Source organism: Monodelphis domestica, chromosome 4, assembly GCF_027887165.1.
Source record: "Monodelphis domestica isolate mMonDom1 chromosome 4, mMonDom1.pri, whole genome shotgun sequence".
Classification (NCBI taxonomy): domain Eukaryota; kingdom Metazoa; phylum Chordata; class Mammalia; order Didelphimorphia; family Didelphidae; genus Monodelphis; species Monodelphis domestica.
The window spans coordinates 445471624-445494381 of NC_077230.1; the positions used below are offsets into that span (position 1 = coordinate 445471624).

At 41.8% G+C, this 22758-nt stretch overlaps 1 protein-coding gene across 2 annotated transcripts in view; it reads left to right on the plus strand.

The window, feature by feature from the left end:
* Positions 1-22541, plus strand: part of LOC103106539 (zinc finger protein 883-like) — a 29031-nt gene extending 6490 nt beyond the window's left edge. The window contains exons 1-4 of one of the 2 annotated variants that reach the window (XM_056825819.1): positions 8016-9271; positions 9907-10029; positions 11103-11229; positions 17793-22541. In XM_056825819.1, coding sequence (XP_056681797.1) covers positions 9997-10029; positions 11103-11229; positions 17793-19402 — 1770 coding nt within the window. In that variant the 5' untranslated portion in view covers positions 8016-9271; positions 9907-9996 and the 3' untranslated portion in view covers positions 19403-22541. Of the gene's footprint in view, positions 1-8015; positions 9272-9906; positions 10030-11102; positions 11230-17792 lie in introns of those variants that run through there. The other variant, XM_056825818.1, reaches the window with a different exon arrangement.
* Positions 22542-22758: the final 217 nt, after the last annotated feature.

Genomic DNA, 22758 nt, shown 5'->3' on the forward strand with positions numbered 1-22758 from the left:
TGACTCAAAGAGGGAAAACAATCCAATCCATTGGGGGCAGAGAATAGATTTGCACCCTATAGGGGAGTAGAAGGGTAACAAACGGTCTGGTGGGGAGGGAAGCAGTACAAGAGAGGGAGGGAGTGGGGGGTTAATTTTAGAAAGACTATAAGGACAATAAGGGGGGGATAAATAGGGAGGGTGGTAGAAAGGGAAGTAAAATAAGGGGGGAATAAGGGGGTCTGTTCAAAAGCAAACATTGGTGTAGAAGGAAATAGGGAAAGAAGAAAAGGCAGGAAAAGGAGCAGAAATTAAAATGCTGGGAAACACAGCTAGTAATCATAACTCTGAATGTGAATGGAATGAACTCACCCATAAAACGCAAGCGAATAACAGAGTGGATTAGAGTCCAAAACCCTACCATATGCTGTCTACAAGAAACACATATGAGAAAGGTAGACACACATAGGGTGAAAGTAAGAGGGTGGAGCCAAATCTATTGGGCATCAACTGACAAAAAGAAGGCAGGAGTCGCAATCATGATATCCGACAAAGCCAAAGTAAAAATAAATCTAGTTAAAAGAGATAGGGAAGGTAATTACATCGTGATAAAAGGCAGTATAGACAATGAGGAAATATCTGTACTCAATATATATGCAACAAATGGCAGAGCATCCAAATTTTTAAAGGAGAAACTAGAGAAGCTCAAGGATGAAATAGACAGAAAAACTATACTAGTGGGAGATCTGAACCTTCCCCTATCCGAACTAGATAAATCAAACCAAAAAATAAATAAGAAAGAGGTAAGAGAAGTGAATGAAATCTTAGAAAAATTAGAGTTAGTAGACATGTGGAGAAAAATAAATAGGGACAAAAAGGAATATACCTTCTTTTCTGCAGCACATGGTACATTCACAAAAATTGACCATGTATTAGGGCATAAAAACATTGCAAACAAGTGCAAAAGAGCAGAAATAATAAATGCAACTTTCTCAGATCACAATGCAATGAAAATAATAATTAGTAAGGGTACATGGAGAGGTAAATCGAAAACTAATTGGAAATTAAATAATATGATTCTCCAAAACCAGTTAGTTAAAGAACAAATCATAGGAACAATAACTTCATTGAAGAAAATGACAATGGTGAGACATTCTTTCAAAACCTATGGGATGCAGCCAAAGCAGTACTCAGGGGGAAATTTATATCCTTGAGTTCATATATAAACAAATTAAGAAGGTCAGAGGTCAATGAATTGGGCATGCAAATTAAAAAACTAGAAAGCGAACAAATTAAAAATCCTCAGATGTAGACTAAATTAGAGATCCTAAAACTCAAAAAGAGAAATTAATAGAATTGAAAGCCAAAGAACTATTGATTTAATAAATAAGACTAGAAGCTGGTACTTTGAAAAAACAAATAAAATAGACAAAGTACTAGTCAGTCTAATTAAAAAAAGGAAAGAAATAAACCAAATTGACAGTATCCAAGATGAAAAAGGAGACCTCACCTCTAATGAAGAGGAAATTAAGGCAATCATTAAAAACTACTATGCCCAATTATATGGCAACAAATATGGCAATCTAGGTGATATGGATGAATACTTACAAAAATATAAATTGCCTAGACTAAAAGAGGAAGAAATACATTACCTTAACAACCCCACATCAGAAAAAGAAATTGAACAAGCCATCAAAGAACTCCCTAAGAAAAAATCCCCAGGTCCAGATGGATTCACAAATGAATGCTATCAAACATTCAAAGAACAACTAATCCCAATATTAAACTATTTGACAGAATAGGCCAAGAAGGAGTTCTACCAAATTCATTCTACGACACAAACATGGTACTGATCCCAAAGCCAGGCAGGTCAAAAACAGAGAAAGAAAACTATAGACCAATCTCCCTAATGAATATAGACGCAAAAATCTTAAATAGGATACTAGCAAAAAGACTCCAGCAAGTCATCACAAGGGTTATCCACTATGACTAGGCAGGATTCATACCAGGAATGCAAGGATGGTTCAATATTAGGAAAACTATCCACATAATTGACCATATTAACAAGCAAACTGACAAAAATCACATGATTATCTCAATAGATGCAGAAAAAGCCTTTGATAAAATACAACACTCATTCCTATTGAAAACACTAGTTGTTGTTCATTTTGCCCACACCGTGTTTGCCAAGCACTCCTTTCCATTTTTCATGGTCCTGGCCAACGTGGGCGTTAAAGTCTCCCAGTAGTATCAGCTTGTCATTAGTGGGCACTGATTGCAAGACGGCGCTCGGGTCAGAGTAGAACTGCTTGATGGTCTCCTCTGTGCTGGTCAGTGTTGGGGCATATGCGCTGATGATTGTGGCATACCGGTCTTTGCTGAGAGGTAAACGGATCTTCATGAGCCTCTCGCTGATGCCCACAGGCAAGTCTGGCAGCTGTTTAAGCAGGTTGGTCTTGATAGCCAGTCTAACACCATGGATTCTGTCTTCATTTGTGGCTCTACCTTTCCAGAAGAAGGTGTATCCAGTGGTGGGTTCGCTGAGTGATCCCTCTTCTGGTAAGCGTGTTTCGCTTAGGGCTGCGATGTCGATGTTATATCGCACCAGTTCTTTGCCAATTAGAGCTGTTCTTCTCTCAGGTCTTGGGGTATTCTATCAAGTAATGTTCTGATGTTCCATGCTCCTAGTAGGAGCTTCTTTGATTTTGTTTTCTTTGATTTCGACCCCTTAAAGGGATGGCCCGCCAGCCGCGGTGTGCTGACTGGGGGTTTGTAGGGCAGGCAATGTTTGGAACACCTTTTCTAGTGCCCTCCCTTGATTAGGGTGAGCAGTGCTGTCCTAGAGAGGGTTGCCCAGGATGCTGCCAAATCTCTCTGCTGCCCGAGTACAGGTCCGAGTGACCACTGGTCCGTGGGCTGCCTACGTGCAGGATCGTGAGTACAACTGCCAGTGGTCACCTCCACCTGTTGCGTTGCCATTCCCCCATCGCCGCAGGTCTTGAGGAGGATGGACAGGGTTAGGATAGATGAGTGTGCACAAAGATACTTATGCGTGAAAGAGATTTAAGTGGAAAAGTCGATGCACAGAGGTCCCACTCTCTCGGCGTTGGAAGCCTGGGTGGTTTATTTGCAATAGAAGGAAGAAATTAAGAAGAGGGTAAAGGCATAAGATTTCTCTGGCCTAGCCTAGCCAAGGGAAGTTCAGAGGCCTTAGCCAAGGGACCTTCTCAGAAGATTAAATTTAGCTCAGCTCTCAGCCACGAGGCCTCCTCCAAGATGAGGGGTCTCCTCCGAGGATAGTGCCTTTTGGGGGGTCAAGTGTGAAGATTGGATTTAGCTCTCTCTCCAAACACAATTTAAATTCAACACAAGGAAAGGAGGAATCAGCCTTGGTTTACTCACCAAGGTCGCTCAGGGAAGGTGCCTCACCTAAACCATGCTACAAAACTTCTCTCAGTAACCTCACCACCAAGCCGAAAAATGCCAATGCCGCCAACAGAGAAGTGACACAAAATATATAGGCAGTTCTTTACATCACTTTCTGTATCTCACATGTACCAATGGTAGCTTAAGCTTGGCTTAGGACAGCCCAGGGGGTCAGGTCAGTCAGTTGTTTCTGATTTGTCACTTGCTAGCACATGCTGGTCATAGGCCATCCTCTCCCATAGTCAATCCTTAAGTGGGGGTGTATACATTCCTGGTTGCTAGAATTCTAAAGACTAAGCAGGGTGGAGTAAATCTAAAATTCACATAATCCACATGTACACATGTTCTAACTCGAACTAAACTGCAGTTAGGAAATAGAGAACTGAAATTAACTATCTCAGTCCAACATTTCCACATTTTCACTTAAAAACGCCCTAAATTGAGATCATACAGAATCATCTCACTATTACATATTCTCCTAAAAAGGCTGGTATTACATTCTCATATACTTGTACCCTCCATGGATCTCATTTACATTAAAAAGCCAACAAATATTAGATCAGTCAGGCTGATCTACCCATGTGATTTTGATCCCCAACTTCAGCTGACTCAAAAAAACATTTTAGACATGTTCCACATCTAACTTTTTAACCATTGTTCAAATTTGAAATCTCAGTGACAACAGACAGTTTTCCCACTACCAAAATGGAATTAACTTCTTCTGGAATCTTATTATCTGATGTGTAATCACTTTTACATTTACTTTACAAGTACATTCCAGAATCATTTATGCTGTCCCAAATTCACATATGGTAACCCCAAAATTGAGGGATCAGAATATCCCTTTTTTCACTTCTCTCTGGGGCCAGCAGAGAAGAACAGGGAGAACAGAGCAGCCCAGGCCCTCTCCCCTGACACTCCTCTCTGCCCATCTTGAAGCCAGCCGCTCCCAGTCTTTCCTCCTTGAACCTGGGGAAGCACAATCCGATCTTTCACACTCCCCCCCTAGCACTTACCACTGAGGCTCTCTTATAGCCGGGGGTGAATGGTTGTCAAAAGTGAAGTTTGGAGAGAACAAAGCCGACTGCATCAAATGCTGACTTTGGTGTTATTATAGACCTTCTTAAAAGATCTTTCTACTGCCAAAGCTAAATTCTCATCCTTTTGCTTTCACTGAAAAGGTGACTTTTCCTCTCTATGTCCCTCACCTCACCTGACCCCAAACTTCTAAGCCTCCCTCCCAGGCCTGACTGATGTATCCAAACCCCAAGTCATGGAGGTCAGGAGCAGAGAGTGTCCCTGTGCCATCCCTGGAACTGTGAGGCACTCGGCCATCCCTTACTGATGAAGTGGGTCCCCCTCGTGGGTGGATGAAGAAATGACAGCTCACCTGTCCACCCTCAGCTGCCCTATTCATGCTGGGGCTACCAAGACCCTGAAAATTCATGCCACACAGTGTATGTGGCAGCAGCCAGTGTTGTCCTTTGAGTTCATTCTGACAGCAAGCAGGGATGGAGCCCTCAGAGGAGTTGGAGAGAGAGAGAGGCCACTGGTCACTCGGTGAGAGCAATTTCAGCCAAGCTGAGGAGCCTGAAGCCACATGGGAAGGGTCTGCTAAAGGGTTTGGGACCAGCCAACAGAGGGAGAGAGAAATTCCAGGCCAGGCTCTCAGCTCCCTGAGGCTCTGCAGAACTCCAGGATCTTTGCCAAGAAATCCCCAAATGGGGTCACAAAGGGGCAGACACACCTGCAAGGAGTGAACAACAATCCCACAACAACAACAAATACCAACAAACAGAACAGGGGATCTCTAGAAGCGGGGGACCCAAGTGTCCATCACCCATTCAGCACGTCGGTCACCCTCCTGAGTGGACACAAGCACAGCCTAGGGCCTGTCTGGCAGCCTCCTGGGCTGCCTCAGTCTGGCTGTCCCCAGCAGTGTCAACCTTAGAAGCAGACAATTCCATGCTGTATGGGAACCCTGGACACTTGGTCCCTGACAAATCTCCCCACAGGACTAAATACCATCATACTGAGAGGGCTGGTGGCTCAGAGCAGACATCACACAGTCAGCTTTGAACCCCCTTTTCCAGGCTGTTTTTACCTTCCTGCCCTTCACCTCCTCTCTGACCAGGCTCACTGGCCTCCTGGATCATCCCTGGCCAAGACCCTCCATCTCCTCACATTCTGTCCCTTTCCGAGCTTTTTCCTGGTCCTCAAAAGAGCAGATTCTGACTTCTACTTGTCTTTCTCTCTCCTGGAGCCTCAGTGTATTCTGTGAAACAAAGGAGTCAGCCCAGGTGACCTGCAGCATCCCTTCCAAGTCCAATTTAGTGACCCCGGGAGATGGCCAGAGTCCTAACACACACAGCCATGTCCACTCTCATCCTCATTATATATTTGAGAACCAGCAGGGTGCAAGAGGAAGTAAGCCCAACGGGCTTAGACTAATTAGTCCTGGGTTCAAATTCTGTCTCTGCTTCTTATTACCTAACTTAAGATTGGCAGGATGGCAGGCAGGATGCTACACATGGAACAAGCTTGGCTAAATATTCTTTCCCCAACATTTCATGGTTTTATTCCTGTAAAATGAGGGGTGCTAGCAAGAGTAGGTTGGAGCCCACCGGGCCTTGATCTGAACCCCTGGAAGAAAGGGAAATAGGGATGGAATAAAGATCTGAGGTGGAATTGATATGGGACCTTAAACCCCCCGTAGTGAGAGCGGGCCCCAATAAAATCAGAGCCATCAGCTAGCAAGAGCCAGGCACGTATGATCTCTCCCAAAGCACCTGACAAGTTCTGGCTGTCTCTGGCCATCCCTGGCTGTCTGAGTCCTTGTTCTACCCCCCGAAGCCCACCATTTCCCTGAGAATCGGGACTAGATGGTTACACGTTACCTGTGATCTATAACCTGTAGAAACTCCTGCTGAGAATCCCTGAAGTAATTCAGATCCATTATCCTTACCTTGTAAATCATTACTCATCAGTGTTTCTGTATGACGCTTACCTAGTCCCTTTCCCTATGTCAGATAGCAAATAAACTGTAGACCCCAACGTCGTCACTGCCCAGCAAGAGGATGTCTGTGTGTCTGGTCTGTCAGTCTGGGGGTTTGACCCTCCTGTAATCCCACAAGTCATTTCTCTCATCCCACTTTGTTGACCCACAAATGATTTGTGGAGCAGAACTTGACAGGACCCTAGTTTACCTTGTACCCCCAAATCATTGAAGTGTTCCAGGCCAAACTGTAGGCAGGAAATTTCCTTTGCTTCCTTGCATTCCTGTTAAGGCTAAAGAAAGGGTCAGCCTGGACTTCAAACGCTAATGATAAGAAAGACCCTTCAGAGAATTATGCTCCTTGGATCGTCCCCTGGGTTTCCAGGAGGACACAGAGATACTCCTCCAGGCTATGCTTCCATCCCTGCAGGTTGTATCTAAGACATCTTTTTGTCCCCTAAGCTCCAAGGGTCACCCCTATGTCTTCAGGCTGACCCCAGTCAGATGAGAACCCTCCCCCCTGTGCCTGAGTGCATCCCCTCCTGAAGTCACCTATCACCTGTTGTAAAGAGGATGAAGACCCCACAACTGATGTCCTCTGGGAGGCAGCTTTCCATCTATGCTGTCCTCGCAGCCAAATTCAACATGAATTCTAAATGAATCCATTTCTCTTTTCGTTTCTAAGCTAAGTCTTGGAGTCTTACATGCTTGCAAAGGGGACCCTTTGGGCCAGGGGGTCCACCTCAAGCCCCCCACACCCCTGCAACAGAATCACACCTGAGACACTTGGTGGCTGTGTGACCCTGAAAAAGCCTCACTTTGCCCATCTGGAAAATGGAGCATCAGCCCAGTAAAGTGTGACGAATCCCTGAGAGCCACAGAAATGCTGGCTGTGAGGATTTCCTCTCCTGTGGAATGAGACATACAAAAATACTGTCTGAAACCAGAGAGAAGGGAGGCAGAGAGAAGCTAGAAGGAGGCTGTGGACAGAGGGCTAAGCTGGACAGGGCTGCTCAGGAAGGACTGGATGCCAAGGCAGTGACCATCACCCTTGGGTCAGGGGATTAGGATTAGCAAGAGGAGTGGAGGGTTTGGGATGACCTGCTGGCCCCTTCCTAATACCCCTCTGCCTTTTCCACCTCCTCATGGTCCCCCACCAGACACCCCACTCTTCCCTTCCCACTCCTGTGTCCCACTCTCCCCCTACCCTGGAGCTCTTCTAAGGGGATCCCCAGGTTCCCTTTGCCCCCCCCCCACATCCTCAGGGAGCCTCTCCCCTCCCCAAGCAGGTCCTTCCTGTCCTCTCCCACCCTCAGAGGGGGTCACTCCTCCAGACGAGGGAGGGGGTTAGGGTCCATCCAAGAATAGCCAACATTTAGAGAAGCTTCCTGGGTGCCAGGCAATGTGCTGAGGGCTTTACAATTATCATCTAGTGACCCTGGGCCAGTCATTTCACCTGCTTCTCCCTGATGTTCTCTCTCTGCACAATGGGGTCACAGAAGCAGCTCTCTCTCATTGCTGAGGGGAGGATGGAGAGAGAAAATCTCTGTAAAATATGGGCCAGCCTTCACTCCCTGCACACACGCTGGCTTCTGCAGGGAGGGTTCTTCCTGGCAGTGCTCGTGTGCACTGAAAGCAGATGGAGAAAACCTGTTGGCACTGGAGTGGCTTCATGTTTAATGCAAATAGATGCTGGAGAAAGAGGAGAAGAAGGCAGGAGCTGGGAGGGGTCGGGCCGGGCTCAGCACTGGCCAAGGTGGGCTTCCAACTCCCTCTGCTGCTTCCTCCTGGTAGGACTGAAGTCACGTGAGAGAGTCATCTGGGGTTTCTAACCCAGTTTCTGGGTTAGATCAGTGTCTGGGTCAGGCCAGCATCAGCCTTGGGACGGGCCATGGAGGTCTCCCCAGTGATCAGAGACCCCAGAACTTGCTCAGGCAGTTTAACAGAGATTTTGAGGAGCTAATTATTCAGCCCCTCCCTGGAGCCCCCCCGAGATACCCCAACTGGTGAAAGCCTGAGGAGGAGACGGTCCAGGCAGCCCTCAGCCCTTGTCACACTCAGGGGGACTCGGGAAGGTTCACTGAGTCACCAAATTCTGTGGAAGAGAAAGAAGTTCTTTGGGATGTTTAAGGCAAAGGAAGTGCAACAAGCCACAGACTAAATGGCATCTCAGAGCCGGGTCTGACAGAAATACAGTCAGTGTCCCTAAACTACAGGAAGTGGGGCTTTTCCGCTACAAGGCGCTGCTATTGGGATCAATACGGCACCGGAACCATCCCTCTTCGGGCCCCTCATCCAGGACCAGCCTGTCGGCTGATGAGGAGGTCGCCCTCAGGGGCTTCTTGAGTCCCTTCTCACTCTCGGTCTGTGTTCTTCTCAGAAACGCTTCCGTGGTTCTTTACGTAGCCGCCTCCTATGTAACGGGGAGGAGGCCGAGGTGGATCAAAGCTAAAACTACCAGAAAGAAAAGGAAAGTAAAAGGACCCGGCTGCATCCAGGGAGACTGGGAACACTTGGTGCGTGGCCCCTCCTCCACCAGGGCTCCTAATGTAGCAAGCGAGACTCCATATCCCAGAATGCCTCTGGAATGAAGTCCTTCAAACCTTGGCACTCCCATCGTGGAAGACTCCATTTCCCAGAATGCCTGGGTCCTGGCTCCACCCAAGTCTTGGCATCTACTCCTGTGCAGTCCCAGGGCATGCTGGGAAAATCTTGAGGTTGATCTCTGCTACTGTAGTGCTCACAAGTTTTGGTTGTCTTTTGTCTTGAGAGGGGGAAGGAAGGGTGTCAATGCCAAAGCCGCTTAGGCAGTGGAGACGCTCTTCTCCGTAATTCCTGGGGAGTGAGAAGACTCGGGTGGACCAGTTGTGGGTAACTGAGCTTGGAAGTTTGGGTTGGGGTTTGGGGGAAGGGGGAAGAAACTGGGTGCATGTAAAACCAGAGAGGTGGTGCCCTGGTGATGTGCGTGGGTGTAAGTGTGTGAGGTGGGGGAGGAGTGGTCTCTGTCTGGGCCCCAGCCATGGCGAGGCTTTGCCCTCCCACAAAGCAGAGAGTAGCCCCCACCTTCCTCCGACCCCCCTGCTGGGCGATGGGAGTGCTTTAATAGGTTGAGGACAGGTCTGGTCTGAACCTTTCCCCAAAGGTTCAAGGGGAGAAGCAGCCAACATGAGCCTGGTTGGGAGTGGCCGGATTCCGGTGCCCACAGGCCATGGAAGGAGCTCAGATCTCTGGCACAGAACAAATGCCAACATGCTTTCCCCAACCCCCACCTCCCAGGTCTCCTGCCCCCACCCTGTAACCCCTCCTCCTAGGAGTCTCCCTCAATCCACCCTGGGCACCCAAAGTAGTTTCTGAATGGAATGAAACCAAAAAGAGCAGCAGAGAGGGTGGAGAGGCTTCTTCCTGGCCAGTCCAAGGTCCTTTCCAAGCCTGAGGCTCCTTGTCCCCTTTGGTGGGAAGGGCCCTGAGGGCTCCTCTGAGCCCTCCCTCTGTCTAATTCCCCACAGGTGCACAAGGAGGAAGTCTCCCCACCTTGGGGCTCCCACCCCCTGAAGAATCACAGTCTAGCCCAAGCAGAGACCCTGGAGCCAGAGGGAATGGCCCCCGGGACCCTGAGGCCCTTTTCCCAGGTGAGTGCAGTCCATCCCCAACCCTGGCTAACCTCCCCCAGGAACTAGGACCTCTGCCTTTCCCAGGGGCATCATCACTGCTTGCTGTCAGTGTGATTTCAAAGGTCACCCACAATCCCCTACTGTGTTCTGGGGTTTTTCCAGGGAATGTGTAGCCCCTGCCTGGATGAGCCAGCCCAGGTTCCTGACAGACAGGCCCAAGTGCAGTCATTTATTGATCTACTCTTGAGTGTGAGAAATTCCATCAGAGAAGGATGCCTGTGTGTCCCACAATTCCAGGCATGGCCCAGGGACCGTCTCTGCTCCTGACCTCTAGGATCTCTGGTTTGGACAGGTCAGTCAGGCCTGCCAGGGAGGCCTTGGAAGAAGTTTGGGGTGAGAACAGGTGAGGGTACAGAGAGGAAAAGGTGTGTTTTTAGTAGAAGAAAAAGAATGGGAATTTGAGGGGAGGACTAAGAAGTCTGCTTTTGAAATATTAAACTATCATAAACTTAGAGTGCATTTAAAATACAGAAACTTTAGATCTTTCTTTTTCTTATTCAAATCATTTACCTTGGAACAGGATGATCTAACCTGTTGCTTTCTCAATATTTTTGGGTTTGGTTTCTTTTTTTAAAATTTCTTAACTTTTCAAAAAAATTTTTTCCATGGTTATATGATTTGTATTGTCTCCTTCCCCTCTTCCCTCCCCTCTCCCAGAGCTGACAAACAATTTCACTGGGTTATATATATATATATATATATATATATATATATATATATATATATATATATATATATATATATATATTATTGCTCAAAACCTATTTCCATATTATCCATATTTTTAATAAAGTGATCTTTTAAAATGAAAACCCCCAATCATGATTCTCACTTCAGACACAAAATGCCTTTGTCAGTCTTCCATTGGGCTCTGGATGACTGGTCTCCAGAGCTCATTCTGACAGTCTTTAAGGTGAAGAGTTTGGGGTGAGTCCTTCGTGTGCTTCACTTTCTTCAAGTTAGTTGATGAGGACTAGATTGGATTAATTCTGCAGGTTTAGCTCTAAACCTTGTGATTTTTGCTGGTTTAGGGGTCAATAACATTCAAGGATGTGGCTGTGGACTTCACCCAGGAGGAGTGGTGCCTGTTGGACCCTTCTCAGAAAGAGCTGTACAGGGAGGTGATGCTGGAGAATGTGCAGAATCTACTCTCTGTGGGTAAGGACCATTTCCTCCATTAATGTTGAATCTTCCATGGAGGGAATGTCTTCATTCCATGCCAAAGGAGTAGGATTTTAAGGCTTTGTCAGTGATTAAAGAAGCAAAAGTGCTGATCTCTGCATAGAGTTCTCCTCCTGACTGGTTTTATTTAAAAAAAAAAAAGTCAGAATTCTGTGATGGGAAGCTGGGACTTTCCTTTCTTGCTTTTGAAATTATCTCTCTTCTATTTTAGGTAGCTTCATGTGAAAATTTAAAACAGTTTTACAGATTTACATTCCTGAAGCTAATCACAAAAGTCATTTAGTCATCCTTCTAATTAGACATGAAAGTCCTCTGTTAATGCCAAGGCAGATGCAGATGGCCAATGAAGGGGTCACTCTACCTGCCAAAGCAGCCCCTTCCCATTTGGGATGAGTTTGATCTTTAGAATGGATTTCTTTTTAAGAAGTATTCATCGAGGAAGCAGTGCCAAGAAGGCAGCATAGCAGAAGCAAAAGCTGGAACCACCCTGAGGATCTCAGATGAACCGTAAAAGACTGCTTCTAGAATTCTAAAATCACAGAATGAATAAAGGTTAGAGTAAGGTGAGGCTTTTGAGTAAAACAACTTGAAAGGTAGTTAGAAAGGGTCTATTTATGGGGACAAAGAGGAATTGGAAGTAAAACTGGACAAAAGGGAGTGCTGAAAATCCATCCCCTACTTATTGCTCCACATCCCATACCTGAAGAGAAGACAACTTCAAGACCCTAGACCCTTATTAAGCCTTCATTAGTGCATCCCATGCTCACCCCTTGAAGGTAGCTATATGGAGAGTAAAGGGAAGGGATTGGTGGAGAATCTATTGGACTTGAACTAAAATAAGAAAAGTAGGAGTCGCTATTACAATCTCAGACAAAGCTAAATTAAAAATAGATCTAATTAATAGAGATATGGTTCATATTACATTATGATAAGAAAGGTAGTATAGACAATAATACTATTGGTTCTTAACGTGTGCACCAACTGGTATATCTTCCAGATTTTTAAAGTAGAAACTAAAGGAGAATATGGAGAAAATTGCTAATAAAGCTATACTGGTGGGGGATCTCAACCTTATTTATCAGAACTCTCACCAAAAAATAAACCAGAAAGGAATAAAGGAAATGTATGAATTTTTAGAAAAGTTACATTTAATAGATATCTGCATAAAGCTGAATAAAATGGAAAAGGAATTTATCTTCTTTTCTAGTGCACGTGGAAAATAAGCAAAAGACCATGTATTAGGGTATAAAAACTTCACAATGAAATGAAAAAAGGGACCATCCAAGGTTCATGGAACGGTTAGCAACAGCCATGTATTACTGTGAGAGGCCTAAAGAAAGGGAGGGAGAGGGCACTTGGGCTTGCTCTGAGACAGACTTTGAGTTTCTACCTCTTGACAGAGGGCACTCAGTTCTATATCTAGAAGAGCTCCAAGTTATCAACCTCTGACAAACTACTATTTAAACAATTTGGCAAAATAGCTGAAGGAGTACTACAAAATTTTTATTGTGATGCAAATAGGATGCTGACCAATGAGCCAGGAGGAAGAAAAACAAAGAAAGGAAACTAGGCAAATGTCCTTAATGAATTGTGATGCAAAAATTTTAGGCAGCTCACAAAGTTATTCTCTATGACCAGGTGAAATTTATACCAGGAATGCAAGTCTGGTTTAATACTGGGAAAAGTATCAGCATACTTGACCATATCAATGAGCAGTCTAACAGAAATCACATGATTATCTCAATAGATGAAGAAAAGACCTTTGACAATATACGATACCCATTCCTCTTAAAAACACTAGATTGCAAAGCAATAAAAGGGCCGTCCTTTTAAATAATAAGTAGAATCTGTCTAAAACCATCAGCAAGAATCCTATGCAAAGGGGATCAGTGAGAAGCCTTCCTGGTAAGATCAGGATTGAAGCCAGGATGCATATTATCCTCACTGTTACTTTATGTTGTACTAGACATGTAATCTTTAGCAACGGGAGGAAAAAGAATTTTTTAAATAAGCTGTTCTCTAATTGCATGTAATATGTAAGGGCCAGAAATGTAAGGGGTTGGACTAGATTATTTAAGAGTATGGTCACCAGGAATTTAATCAATTCCAAATGAATTTTTTAGCAATTTATTTATAAAATATAGAAAGAGTGAAAGTAAGAAAATCAGAGAGAGGATAGAGTAAGATATCTAATCTAACACACTAAGTATTTTTGCTCTGACCCCTGGCTCAAACCCAGGCAGGGCTAATTAGTCCTTAGCTAGGGGGTCTCAGCCTTGAGCCAAGGACCCGGGGATGCTTGAAGCCTCTCTCAAGAGGATAGACCTCTCCTGAGGCTAGTCCCTTTGAAACAATCCAGGAAAGGTGTCAGCCTTTTTCACTCCCTCCACGTGGTAGTTCTAAGGGAAAAATCCAGGAGCAGTCCGAGGTCTCGAGCTGGAGGTCCTTCAATATCAAGATCAAGGCGAAAGATACCTTCAGGAAGTTCTTGGCATTTTTAAAGACCATTCTTTTTTGTTACTTCCTGTGACTTCCTTCCATTTTACATGTACCAATTACAGCTAAAGCTTTGCTTAGGACTGCTCAGGGGGCAGTCAGTCAATTCTGATTCATCACCCAGTATTGCACTCACGGGTCACAGGCCTCCTCCATTCAATTTTAAGTATTAATGTATTAATTAAAATTTAAGTATTAATGTATTCGCTTCTGATGATTAAATCTAAAAATGGGCAGGGGAGTTAATCCCATCTTCACAAATAACAATTTTAAACATGTTTTCTAAAGTCTGGGGATCCAGAAATTATGTCCTTTTTTCTTCCCTCAGGTAATAAGCAATTTTATCTAGGTTATACATTTATGATCACACTAAACATATTTTCATGTTGGTCATATTGTGAGAGAACACAACTATAAAGGTAAAATCCTAAAACAAGAACACATACAAAAAATAAAGTGAAAAACCGTCGGTTTTGATCTGTATTCAGACCTGATTTGTTCTTTCTCTGAAGGTCCATAGCATTTTTCATCACAAGTCCTTCAGAGTTTTCTTGGATCATTGTACTGCTGCTACTGTGTATAGTGTACTCCTGGTTCTGCTCACTTCCATTGTATAGTTAATGTAGAGCTTTCCAGGTTTTTCTTTTTTTTTTAATTCAAATTTAATTTTTAAATTTCTTTCCATAGTTCCATGATTCATGTTGTCTCCATCCTCTCTTCTCTCCCCCATCCTGGAGTTGACAAGCAATTGCATTCGGTTATATATAACTTGATTATCACTCAAAACTTATTTCTATATTATTCTTTTTTGTACTAGAGCAATATTTTAAAATCAAAACCCATATAAATGAGTGACAGATCACATTTCATATTCTGGATTTCTACTCCCACAGTTCTTTTTCTAGATGTGGATAGCATTCCTTGTCATAAGACCCTTGGATCGTTGCATTCCTTTTAGTGTCAATTCAGTTTCTTTGTACAATATTCTCCTGATTCTACTTATTTCACTCCCCATCAATTCATGTTGGTCTTTCAAATTTCCTTATAGTAGAGTAGTATTCCATCACCATCATATGCCACAATTTCTTCAGTCATTCCCCAGTAGAGAGGCACCCTCTCATTTTCCAATTCTTTGCTAACAGAAAAAGCATAGGTATAAATATTTTTGTACAACCAAGACCTTTCACTTTTTTTAATAATCACTTGGGGATTCAAGTGTAATTGTGGTATTGCTGGCTGAAAGGATATGCATTATTTTAAAGACCTTTGGGTATAATTACCAATTGTCTTCCAGAATGTTTGAATTCATTCACAACTCCACCAGCAATGCATTAGTATCCCAATTTTGCCATATCCCTTTCAACATTTATTACTTTCCTTTACTGTCATATTGGCCACTCTGCTACCTGTGAGGTGGTACCTCAGAATTGTTTTGATTTGTATTTCTCTATTCAGGAGGTATTTAGAACATTTTTCATTGATTTTTGGTGGTTTTGATTTCTTTATTTCAAAACTGTCAATTCCTATCCTTTGATCATTTGTTAATTGGGGAATGGCTTGGTTTTTTCGTAAATTTGACTTAGTTCTTTGTATATTTGAGAAATTAGATCTTTATCAGAGAAATTTGTTATAAAATTTTTTCTAGTTTGTTGCTTCCCTTCTAATTTTGATTGCATTGGTTTTATTTGTACAAAACCTTTTTAATTTGATATAGTCAAAATGATTCATTTTACATCTTGTAATTTTCTCTGTCTCTTGCTTGGTCTTTAATACTTTCCTTCTCCATAAATCTCCATAGATAGAAGTTACTACTTCTTGTTCACCTAATTTATTTACTTATAATATCACTCTATGTTAAAGTCATATACTCATTGTGAACTTTTCTTGGTATAATATGTCAGAAATTGTTCTAAACCTAATTTTTGCCATGCTGCTTTCTAATTTTCCCAGCAATTTTTGGCCAATATTGTGATCTTTGCATTTATGGAACACTAGATTGTTGAGGTGATTTTCCCTGAGTCTATTCCATTGATCCACCCTTCTATCTCTTAGCTAATACCATATTATTTTGTTGTTCACTGTTTTATAGTACAATTTAAGATCTGGTAATACTAGGCCACTGTCCTTCACATTGTTTTTCATTGGTTCTCTTGATATTATTTATCTTTGGTTCTTTCAGATCAATTTTGTTATTATTTTTTCAATTCTATAAAATATTTTTGTTAGTTTGTCATATATGGCACTCAATAAGTAAATTAACATAGATAGTGTTGTCATTTTTATTATATTGTCTCATCCCACCCATGGGCAATGAATGTTTTCCCAGTTGTTTACATCTAGTTTTATTTGTGTGAAAAGTGTTTTGTAGTTGTATTAATATAATTCCTGTGCTTCTTTTGGCAGTAGGTTCCCAAATATTTTATATTGTCTAGAGTTGACCATATAAAATGCTTGGAAATTATAAGTGCTTGGAAAACTAGAAAACAATATGGCAGAAATTTGGTATAGACCAATAGCTCATACCCTGTATCAAGATATGATCAAAATGGGCATATGATTTAGACATAAAGGGTGGTATTATAAGTAAATTCAGGGAACTTGGAATTGTTTACCTGACAGATCTATGGAGAGAGGAAGAATTTATGACCAAAGAAGAGATCAAAGAACATTATCAGATATAAAATGAATAATTTTTACTATATTAACTTTAAACTATTTTGAACAAATGAAACCAGCATAAGAAAGATTAGAAGAGAAACAAAAAACTGGGAAATACTCTTTTATAACAGATTTCTCTGATCTTATTTCTCAAGCATACAAAGATCTAGGTCAATTTTATCCAAGAATCCAAGTCATTCCCCAATTGACAAATGGTTATAGGTTATGAATATGCAATTTTCCAATGAAGAAACCAAAGCTGTCAATAATCATATGAAGCAATGTTATCAGTGGCTTTTGATTAGAGAAGCAAATTAAAAGTATCACCTCACCCCTGACCATTTGGCCAACATGACAGTAAAGATAAGTGACAAATGTTGGAGGAAATGTGTCCAAATGATCTCTACCTTCCTGCAGATATCCCAACAATGAATACAACAGAAACCATTTTGTAGGCCTTGCTTGCATGCACCCTTCCATTAAGAGGACCAAATTTTTTTTATTTTTCTCTCCTGTTTTCAGTGAGGGGAATCACCATGGCTGCTAGAGAAAAAAAATCCAAAAGCTGTGAAATGAAAGCAGGGGTATAAGGGCTATTACCTCAAAAGATTTTTATCTGTTGTAGTGAAGGGGAGGACTGGGCTTGGGGACTGCCAGACCAACCCTGAATTAAACTGTTTATTTCCTGATAGATGGATGATGGATTCAGTATAGAGTATGAGACATAATATATGGTAGATTGTAAAATAAGATGAATATTGAGTATGTCTGCATTGAATGGCATAATATCTTTGTATCTGTAGAGAAAAGAAGAAACCTTATATTCCACTTTGAAAATTAATGCATGAGAGTTAAAAAGAGTGAAGTTGTTTCTCAGCTTAGTATATAAAATTTACCAAGAATGACTATGTAGTAGTGTATCAAAAATGATGGAAATGGAATATCTGAAAGGTTACCTGAGACTGACAAAATTATAAGATTAATCAAAGAGTGACTTAAAGGAAAGACAGAAAGGACAATGAGCAAAGATTGTTCAGTACTCTCAAGAAAGCATGCTTAATCACCCAATTTGAGTTGTAGTCTGTTTGCAAGGAAGTTGGTCAGGTCACTTCTCAGTTCTTATGAGTTGTGAAGTATAATGAGAGAATCTTCGTGCTGTCTGTGGCATAGATATGCCATGATGTTTCATTGTTATATTTCTAAAATGTTCCATCTTGTGGTTATGATCAAATGGTGTATCCAAAGTCTGGTTCTGGTTGTTTAAGTTTGAAAATTTTGGGGAGCCTTAGGAAATAGAATAAAAATCCATTTACTTATTGCCATTAGAAGAAAGAAGAAAGGACTTATATTTTCTGTGTGTGTTTATATAATTATTTTTTTTCCAGAGGCAAAGACTAATTTTGACGTGAAGATGTCTACAAAGCTGAGCTTTTTTGTGGAAGGATCTGGCCCTATAGGAGGCATGAATAAGGATCCCTGTGACTTCATTTTGAGAGAAACCTTTGACTGTAATATCAAGGTAAATAAGAATCGAAAGAGTGACTATGAATTTGATGAAATTGCAAAGAAATTCAGCCAACATTCAGTTCTAAATCAGTATATGAAATTGACATCAGGAAATGACTGTTGCAGTGATAGTGAATACATCAAATGCTTTCCTGAAAAAGAAGGATTTAGTCAGTCACATGAGAAACCTCCTGAAATGCTCATGTATCAAGATAACTTAGAGAGAATCACCTATGACTTGAGTTTAGACCTCACAAGACATATAAAGAGTAAACACATAAAGATGTTTTCTATGAGTAATAAAGGAGTGAGGCGTTTCAGTCAAAACTCTGAGCTTGGTTCATATCAAATAATCCACTCTGGAGAGAAACCTTATGAATGTAAACAGTATGGAAAGGCTTTCAGACAGAGGGGAAATCTTGCTAAGCATCAGAAAGTTCACACTGGAGAGAAACCTTATGAATGTAAACAGTGTGGAAAGGCTTTCACAGAGAGGGGCTATCTTGCTGCACATCAGAGAATTCATACTGGAGAGAAACCTTATGAATGTAAACAATGTGGAAAGACTTTCAAACAGAAGAGCCATTTTGCTGGACATCAGAAAATCCACACTGGAGAAAAACCTTATGAATGTAAACAGTGTGGAAAGGCTTTCATACAGAGGGGCAATCTTGCTGTACATCTGAGAATTCACACTGGAGAGAAACCTTATGAATGTATATTATGTGGAAAGGCTTTCACATGGAGGAGTGATCTTGCTAAGCATCAGAGAATCCACACTGGAGAGAAACCTTATGAATGTAAACAATGTGGAAAGGCTTTCACACGGAGTGGCCATCTTGCTGTACATCAGAGAATCCACACTGGTGAGAAACCTTATGAATGTAAACAGTGTGGAAAGGCTTTCACACAGAGTGGCTATCTTGCTGCACATCAGAGAATTCACACTGGAGAGAAACCTTATGAATGCAAACAATGTGGAAAGACTTTCAAACAGAGGAGCCATCTTGCTGGACATCTGAAAATCCACACTGGAGAGAAACCTTATGAATGTAAACAGTGTGGAAAGTGTTTCACAGATAGGGGCAATCTTGCTGCACATCAGAGAATCCACACTGGAGAGAAACCTTATGAATGTAAACAGTGTGGAAAGGCTTTCACAGATAGAAGCTATTTTGCTGTACATCAGAGAATCCACACTGGAGAGAAACCTTTTGAATGTAAACAATGTGGAAAGGCTTTCACAAGGAGGGACAGTCTTGCTGCACATCAGAGAATCCACACTGGAGAGAAACCTTATGAATGTAAACAGTGTGGAAAGACTTTCAAACATTGGAGCCATCTTGCTGGACATCAGAAAATCCACTCTGGTGTGAAATCTTATGAATGTAAGCAATGTGGAAAGGCTTTCACAGCAAGAGGCCAGCTTGCTGTGCATGAGAAAATTCACACAGAAGAGAAACCTGATGAATGTAATAAATTTGGATAGCCTTTCTCTTAATGCTCCACAGTTGCTTCATGTCATAAAATCCCCACTGGAGAGAAACCTCATGAGTGAGGCTGAACTCATATTTGCCACTCTTAGCTTATTTAACATAAGAGGATCCACACTAGCAAGAAACTTTAGGAATATGATCAATGTGGTAAGGCCTTGACAATAATCATCCCTTATTCCCAAGCAAGAATTCCATTTGGATAGAGATCTTATTCCTGTCATCAATGAAGAAAGACATTGAAATGGAGATGCCAGAGCTTGTTCAATATGAGAAAATGTCTTCTGAACAGACCAGTTCCAGATGGATTTCCTGTAGGAAGGCTTTTAGCCAGAGTCATCTCTTTATATCAGGGAATTCATAGCGAGGGGAAAAAACAAAACAACGTAATGTATATGCTCAAGTTTTTGTGCTTTCCTCAGGAAGAGGGTGATCACTATCTTTTGGAGAAATGCAAATGATAACAAGTTTGAGGGACTAGCTGAGAAATATTGGTCAAGAGAGTCTGCAGTCGTAAAGTACAAATGGAGGTGACTGTGGAATGAAAAGCAAGAAAAGGAAATTGAGCAGAAGGAGGAGAAGAAACAGGCAAAAAGACTATATAGCTGAAAAGACAATAGAGTTTGTAAAGACTGTGAAAATTTGTAAATATGAAGAGGACAGATGGGAAACAGGACAGATGAAGTGTGCCGAAAAACATAAACATTCATATTTTAGTGCATGCAACATAAACATACATGAAAGCAAGAAGAGATTTTCATCAGTCAACTTGAGAAGAGGAACTTGGGGAAGAGAGTAAGTATGTGCATCCAACACTACACAAAATAGAGTACATGGCCAACAATCTGATATATATATTTACAGACCCCATGTAGGTAAATGGGAGTATTTTTGGTGGGGGAAAATTGATGTGTAAATAAGTATACATTTAGTATTAGCTTTATAAGGTATTAAGTAAATAGAAATATCTATAGCTTTTATCTACAGATTAATATCAGGGCATAGATTGGATTAAAAACAATGATTAATATAATTGTATATATGTAAATGCATATCTACATATTTATACATATTTGTAACAGAATTCTTGTAATTATGTACATATTTATTTTTAAGTATATAGCATATGGATAAAGATTATATAGAATAGGATAAGGATTTTAGTTATCAAGTTAATGTAACAGTTTAGGTATAGGGTTATAAGTTAGCATAACGAATAGAATAATGGTTTTTGAATTGTTCAGATAAGAGTTTTTTTAAACTATAATTTGCAGAAGTTTTTTTTTTATTTCTCAGTGAGTTGGATGTGAAAGCTGAGGCTAATGTGTTTATTGTAATTTTTTAATGGTTTCCTATTTTTATACAAGTCTGCTTTTGAGTTGGATAATAGATAGAATGGTTAATTGTATTAGTTAGTATTTTAAGAGTTTGATGGAAAACTGATTAGAAATAAGAGTATCCTAATGTTAGAATTTTGTATTGTTTTGGATTTTGTAGCAATGATAGGATATAGTCAGATGTTTGTATAGTTTGAACTTTGCAAATATTTTGTTGAGTTGAAACTTTGTATTGTTTTGTAAACCCTACCCTTACCCTTCTTTCCTTGGGAGACATCCTGAGAAGAGCTATAGTTATAAATAGGAGTAGTATACAAAGAGTAGGGGTGATTTATTCTTTTGGGGTTAGATTATAGTGTAAGTACATAACAAGGTAAGTATTTAAAGGGTCACATAATGGGAACCTGGTGGGTTCTACATATGTGAAAGGGGACAACTGAAAGGCAGGAATTTGGATAAAATATGAAGGGCCAGAGATGAGGATACAGAAGTATGCTGGATGCAAAAAATAGAATGTAAGAAGGAGCTTGGAATTCTTAGTGAGGGGTTCTGATAGCCTGGACTGACAGTTGGGGGAGAGTGAGGAAGACACAGCTCCTGACCTGAACTCTCTCCAGATCAAGTGGGAAAGTCTACCCAAATTGCCTACTTTGGTTCTGGTTGTTCCTGATTGATCTTAGGCATCTCATTGACATCTGTTGACTCCGAAGAAGACATTAATAGTGAAATTGACATGGACTTCTGAGTTACCTCAAGTGGACTCAGTCTACAGACTGGTGGCTAGGTTATTTCAATCACCATCCTCCTGATAGATCAAATTAGCTCTGACCTCAATTCAAAGACTGTTTGGATGGTCTTAGACTAGTTTATTTAGACAGGAAGGTGAGAACTAGACAGAGAAGAAGGCAGAGTGGGTCCAACAGTGTTGACCACCCAAGAGATCCCGGGAGATCAGGGGGAACTGGGATAGGTAGATATGGGAAAATATTAGTGACTTTCTTAGCCCCAGATCCTCCCTAAACTCCTCAGTACCAACTCTAATAAATACTTTTGTTTAAAAGAAAGTCAGATCTCCTTTGTCAGTGAATTCCATGCCTGAGGACATCTATCTTGCCCTTAGGCCAGGGATGAGCAGCTAAACAGATTCAAGACTCAACTAACCTTATCACTGGTCCAAATTACCATCTTAGGGGAATGGGGGAGACATTCTCTCCTCTGGGGGAGGGCAAAGCTCCTCCTAGGCTCCTGGTCCAGACAGAGCTGTCCCACCTGACCAGGAAACTTTCCTGTTCATCCTTTTTCTATGGTCCTTTAAAGGGATGGACTGATACACAGACACTCAGATACACAGAGATATGTGAATTTTAAAAGTCTCCATCTTGGTATAGCACCCAAAAATTGTGCACACCCACACTACACGGGCATGTGCTAGTCAATGACAAATCAGAAATAACTAACTGCCCACCTGGGCTGTCCTAAGCCAAGCTAGAGCCAACCGTTGGTACTTGTGAGACACAGGAAGTGAGGTAGGGAACAGCCTCTGAAATTCGCACACTTCCTGTGGAGAGAGCTAGACAGGAGTTCGTGTTAGAAGCTTGGACAGGGAGGACCCCCGCAGACAGCTTTCCTTCAGATCGGTCACGTGAGTTAAGGACTGATTCTTTCCATGTTGGCCCTTTGGGCCTAAAACTCCCTCTGCCTTGGTCAGAGGTTGAGTAGCCCCTTTCCCTTTTCTCCTCTCTCCTTCTCTCCCTCTTCTTTCCCTACTCCCATTGTGATTAAACCTCCATAAACTCCATTCTGACTTGAGTGTTTCATTTTAGGAATTTCATAAGTAAATTCCTTGGTGGCCATTGTTCAATATTACATCAATCTTAAAAAGGTGAAATTTTCACCATTACCGATATCACTCTCCCTCATCACACACATTTACACCTGGGCACATATGTTGCACATGCATAGTAGCTTCCCCCCATCTCCCCCCTCCTCCTAGGAGGAGGCTTAGTGACCCCCAA